Raw genomic sequence first — 6,000 nt, 5'->3', positions numbered from 1 at the left:
CTGCTTCATGCAGACTGGCCGCTCTGGCTGCTCCATGCAGACTGGCAGCTCTGGCTGCTCCATGCAGGCTGGCAGCTCTGGCTGCTCCATGCAAGCTGGCAGCTCTGGCTGCGCTGAACAGGCAGGAGACTCCAGCAGCGCAGGAGAGGAGGAAGGCTCTGGCTGCGCTGAACAGGCGAGGCGCACAGTAGGTCTGATGCGTGGTGCTGGCGCTGGTGGTACTGGGCCGAGGACACACACAGGAAGCCTGTGGCGGGAGCTGCCACCGGAGGGCTGGGGTGTGGAGGTGGTACTGGGTAGACCGGACTGTGCAGGCGCACTGGAGCTCTTGAGCACCGAGCCTGCCCAACCTTACCTGGCTCGATGCCCACTATAGCCAGGCCGATACGAGGAGCTGGAATATACCGCACCGGGCTATGCACCCGCACTGGGGACACTGTGCACACCACTGCATAACACGGTGCCTGCCTGGTCTCTCTAGCTCCCCGGTAAGCACAGGGAATTTGCACAGGTCTCCTACCTGGCGTAGCCCTACTCCCTGTGAGCCCTCCCCCCCAAGAAATTTTTGGGGCTGACTCTCGACTTCCTAGCCAACCGTGTTCTCTCATATCGCCGGCTCCTCTCTCCGGCTGCCTCTGCTCTCCTCGCTGCCTCCACCTGTTCCCATGGAAGGCGATCCCTTCCCGCTAGGATCTCCTCCCATGTGTAGCAACACTTGCCATCCAATATATCGTCCCATGTCCAATCCTCATTGAGCCGCTGTTGCTGCCTTTGCTGTTTCTCCTGTGGCTCCTGCCTGTTGACACGCTGCTTGGTCCATTTGTGGTGGGTGATTCTGTAGCGGTTTTCATGCGGTGAAAGAGAGTCGGACCAAAAAACAGCGTGTAGATTGCGATCCATGTTTAATGAACAAAACGTAACACGAATCTAAATACAAGCACTACAAAACAAAGAACGTAACGAAATCCGAAACAGCCTATACTAGTGTAAACTAACACAGATACAGGAACAAGGATACTAAGGACAATCACCCACGAAACACACAAAGAATATGGCTGCCTAAATATGGTTCCCAATCAGAGACAACGATAATCACCTGACTCTGATTGAGAACTGCCACAGGCAGCCATAGACTAACGCTAGACATCCCACAAAACCCCAAGACAAAAACACACCACAATAACCCATGTCACACCCTGGCCTGACCGAATAAATGAAGAATAAACATAATATATTTTGACCAGGGCGTGACACCCTCTCTCTCTCCCTATCTTTCCCTATCTCTCTCTCCCGATCTCTCTATATCTCTCTCTCCCTATCTTTCCCTATATCTCTCTCACAGTCTTTCCCTATCTCTCTCTCCCTATCTTTCCCTATATCTCTCTCCCTATCTTTCCCTATCTTAACCTATTTCTCTATATCTCTCTCTCCCTATCTTTCCCTATATCTCTCTCCCTATTTTCCTTATGTCTCTCTTCCTATCTTTCCCTATATCTCTCTCCCTATCTTTCCCTATCTTAACCTATTTCTCTATATCTCTCTCTCCCTATCTTTCCCTATCTTAACCTATTTCTCTATATCTCTCTCTCCCTATCTTTCCCTATCTTTCCTTAAATCTCTCTCCCTATCTCTCTATATATCTCTCTTCCTATCTCTATATATCTCTCTCTCCCTATCTTTCCTTATATCTCTCCCTTTTTTCCTCCAGCCTTACCCTCCATCTGGCAGCGCGGCTTCTCGAGGGCCTCTGCAGTGACCTTGTCCTCGGTTCCCCAGGCCTCCTCGTCCTCCGGTAGCTCCAGCTCCTCCTCCTCCTCCCCGTTGGGCAGAGCGTCCGGGCTGGGTCTGTCGGACAGACAGCTCTCTGAGGAACACTCATCACCTGGAATAATATCATATACGCTCATCTTCTACACCTATATATTGTGTTATATATATGGAGCTTGTGAAAACACATTTCTGTGCAACCATTCAGTCAATCAATCAATCATTCAGTCAATCAGTGAAATGTATTTCAGAAATGATGTACAGCTACAAGAATGACATGTGTTATAGCCTGAGTTGTCCTGAACACAATGAGCCTGTGTTCCTCTAATTGTGTAGAAGATTAGGCAAGGAACACACACAGCTGAATGCACTCATGACTCCATTCTATGTGCATCCACATTTCTGTTTGCCTGAAGTGGCTTTTGAAAGCCTAAACACTCTAAGATTGTATTTTATAACTTAGCTAGCCATATTGGTAATAGAATAATAATCTTAATGATGCCCACCTGACCTAGATTGCGATTTACACTGAGTGTACAAAACATTAACAACACCTTCCCTTTTGCTTTCAGAACATCCTCAATTCGTCAGGGCAGACAGATATATGGACTATATGGACTCTACAAGGTGTCGAAAGCATTCCACAGGGATGCTGGTCCATGTTGACTCCAATACAGTTGTGTCAAGTTGGCTGGATGTCCTTTGGGTGGTAGACCATTTTTCTTGATACACATGGGAAAAAACCCAGCAGCGTTGCAGTTCTTGACACACTCAAACCCGTGTGCCTGACAACTACTACCATACCCAGTTCAAAGACACTTAAAGATGCAATATGCTCCGCCATTTTGTGATTGCTAAAATTCTAATAATTTGCGTAATTCCAGTTTAAGTGCGTGGTGGACCATTCTTGATACAGACAGGAACCTACAGCATACTACGATACGGATTAGATCTGAGCAACCTTTCGGTTACTGGCCCAACGCTCTAACCACTAGGCTACCTGTCGCCCCTCAATAGCAAATCATGACTTTGGCCTGGGGGTAGGTTTATGACAGTCATAAATACCTCCTCCCCCTTTTTCCTCTCTCTACCCTACTGATGTTACATTTGCAAACCCCTTGGTTAACATAGAGATTCTGGGAACATCAGAAGGTGGGGGGAAATTAACTATATTCTGATAATCCGACCAATTGAAAATATGCGGTGGTACTTAATGAATATGATGTCAGTGCGGTTGTCATCTGAGACATTCTCATCAATGATAAAATGACATAAACTCTACAGTGGAAAGTCTACACATCAGAGTTATCGGATTCACATGGAATTGTTGTTCAATTTAAATGTTTGAATATGAAATTATTTGTGATGGGATGAAATGTGATTTTAGCTTCTAAAATGTGAAATTTGGGTTTTCATAAGTTTAGGGCTGTGCTCAATCAGTGGCCCGCCCCTGTGAAGGGACATGGGCTATAAAACCTTTCAAACACGCCCTCCTCTCCCTTCCTATATAAAGCCTTAACGACAATATAATCTCCTGTTCAGAGGATGTGAATGGTATGAACTTTGAACTCTTATTCACTACAGAAGTGATACCTCCTAGCCGTTGAGTTAGAAACAGACGCTGCAAACGAGGGTTAGGAAGGAACAGACAGAGTATCCCGTCTATCACACAACGACGTTACTACAATGTACCCAATTGACCACCAGAGACATTCTTCAAAGGATTCGGTTTGGCAACACGGCCTTCCATCTACCACCAACCTACCGAAGCGCAGCTCAGAGTAAATATTTATTGCATTTTCCTTTTCCAAATGGGCGGTAATTTAGAATGCAGAAGATACTGTATTTACGAAAGCACAGATTCTCCCTTTGTTCCTCAGTCTTCCCGCTCTTTCACTCAAACCCAGCCCCTTTTCTTTTGTGTGACAAGCTGTCATATCTGTTCCCCCTCTAGGGACGTTTTCCTTTGACGTAATTTGTAATCAATTTATGATTAATTATGTGTACGTGTAATTCTGTGTGATTAGTTAGGTATTTAGTAAATAAATAATTAAACACAATGTTGTATTGCAGATTCAACTTGTTAGCCAGGGTTCGTGAAGAACTTTCAGATGAGACTGAATTAAGGTGACGATTAATATTGACTGCTATTGATGTAAGATATTACTAGGTCTTTAAGAGTTTATTCAGAAGATGACAGCTCTATAAATATTATTTAATGGTGCCCCGACTGTCTAGTTAATTACATTTACATGATTAGCTTAATCAGGTAATATTAATTACGGAGAAATGATGTTATAGAATAGCATGTCATATCACCTAATCCGGCATAGCCAAAGACACGACAAAAGCTAAATTTAAAAAAGTGAAAAAAGAAGTCATTTTCTTGAGTCCTTAAAGTGCATTACAAATGCGTTACTGAATGCATCTGGAGTGTTTGCAGATGTCGTTGTCAACAAATGCTTTGAAAAGTACAGTGAATGTCAAATCAACATCAAATCAACAGTGTGATGTTTTGGATTCAGTCTCGTGTCAGGTGACCTGATGTGTCCTCAACTTTGGTCTAATAATTGTCCCGTAATATCCAAACTGTTCTCTTTCAATTGCTACCATGCTCATGCATATGATTTTTTTTTATAGTTCTTCTGTGGGAAACATTTACATTTAGCCCTATCCATTATAGGCCAATTTCCACAAGTGTAAGGAGTGTATAAGGGGTTAAAAATCATAATGGAGCCTAACCCCCCTAAAGAGCAAGTAATGCATAAAGTTAGGCACATTGGCCAGGGAAAATAAAAAGGAAAGGAACCTAGGAAAGGAACCTAGGGAACAATCTCCTCTCACCTCCACCCTGCTGCTGCTGCTGTTGATACAGGTGGTGGTCGACCATGAACTGTAACTCTGGAGGGAGAGAGGGAGAGAGGGAGGGAGAGAGAAAGAGAGAGGGAGGGAGAGAGAGAGAGAGAGAGAGAGAGAGAGAGAGAGAGAGAGAGGGAGGGAGAGAGGGGGAGGGAGGAGTGAGAGATGAAGGGAGAGAGGGAGAGAGAGAGAGGGAGGAGGGAGAGAGGTGTGAGAGGAGAGAGAGAGAGAGCGAAGGAGGGAGAGAGAGGGGGAGGGAGGATTGAGAGATGAAGGGAGAGAGGGAGAGAGAGAGAGGGAGGGAGGAGGGAGGGAGGGAGAGAGAGAGAGAGAGAGAGGGAGGGAGGAGGGAGGGAGGGAGAGAGAGAGAGAGCGAAGGAGGGAGGAGTCAAAGTCAACATTGACAAATCATATGTCAGAGTTCTAATTAAAGGTATTATGAAGTCATAACACGGTTCAATAGGTGAAGAGCATCATCAGTCCTTTTCATTAATTAGCTCTAATCAACGAGCACAGCCTTCTTAACCACACTCATTATAGTCCAAGCTGCTTGCAGTGAGTGACTCACCCCATGTTATGGTGTGTGGGCGGATGAGTGACTCACCCCATGTTATGGTGTGTGGGCGGATGAGTGACTCACCCCATGTTATGGTGTGTGTGTGACTCACCCCATGTTATGGTGTGTGGCAGATGAGTGACTCACCCCATGTTATGGTGTGTGGGCGGATGAGTGACTCACCCCATGTTATGGTGTGTGGGCGGATGAGTGACTCACCCCATGTTATGGTGTGTGGGCAGATGAGTGACTCACCCCATGTTATGGTGTGTGGGCGGATGAGTGACTCACCCCATGTTATGGTGTGTGGGCGGATGAGTGACTCACCCCATGTTATGGTGTGTGGGCGGATGACTCACCCCATGTTATGATGAGTGACTCACCCCATGTTATGGTGTGTGGGCGGATGAGTGACTCACCCCATGTTATGGTGTGTGGGCGGATGAGTGACTCACCCCATGTTATGGTGTGTGGGCGGATGAGTGACTCACCCCATGTTATGGTGTGTGGGCGGATGAGTGACTCACCCCATGTTATGGTGTGTGGGCGGATGAGTGACTCACCCCATGTTATGGTGTGTGGGCGGATGAGTGACTCACCCCATGTTATGGTGTGTGGGCGGATGAGTGACTCACCCCATGTTATGGTGTGTGGGCGGATGAGTGACTCACCCCATGTTATGGTGTGTGGGCGGATGAGTGACTCACTATCAAACTAGTCTTAGAACAAAGAGGTTTCAGAAAGGATTGTTCTGCAGAAGGAGAACGATATTTTGGTTCCGGTTCAAGGAGTTTTATGTTCCGTTCTGGAGTAGAGTG

General features: G+C 46.2%; 1 protein-coding gene across 1 annotated transcript in view; it reads right to left on the bottom strand.

Moving 5' to 3' along the window:
• Positions 1-1,577: 1,577 nt before the first annotated feature.
• LOC135530223 (protein phosphatase 1 regulatory subunit 1A-like) overlaps positions 1,578-6,000 on the bottom strand; it is a 38,632-nt gene continuing 34,209 nt past the window's right edge. The window contains exons 6-7 of the mRNA XM_064958589.1: positions 4,612-4,668; positions 1,578-1,882 (exon numbers count right to left, since the gene is read on the bottom strand). Of these exons, the coding sequence (XP_064814661.1) occupies positions 1,683-1,882; positions 4,612-4,668 (257 nt within the window). The 3' untranslated portion in view covers positions 1,578-1,682. The remainder of the gene's footprint in view (positions 1,883-4,611; positions 4,669-6,000) is intronic.

This window comes from Oncorhynchus masou, chromosome 5 (genome assembly GCF_036934945.1).
Source record: "Oncorhynchus masou masou isolate Uvic2021 chromosome 5, UVic_Omas_1.1, whole genome shotgun sequence".
Lineage (NCBI taxonomy): Eukaryota > Metazoa > Chordata > Actinopteri > Salmoniformes > Salmonidae > Oncorhynchus > Oncorhynchus masou.
Note: the sequence above shows the minus strand (reverse complement) of the source record. Positions and strands in the feature narration are given on the sequence as shown.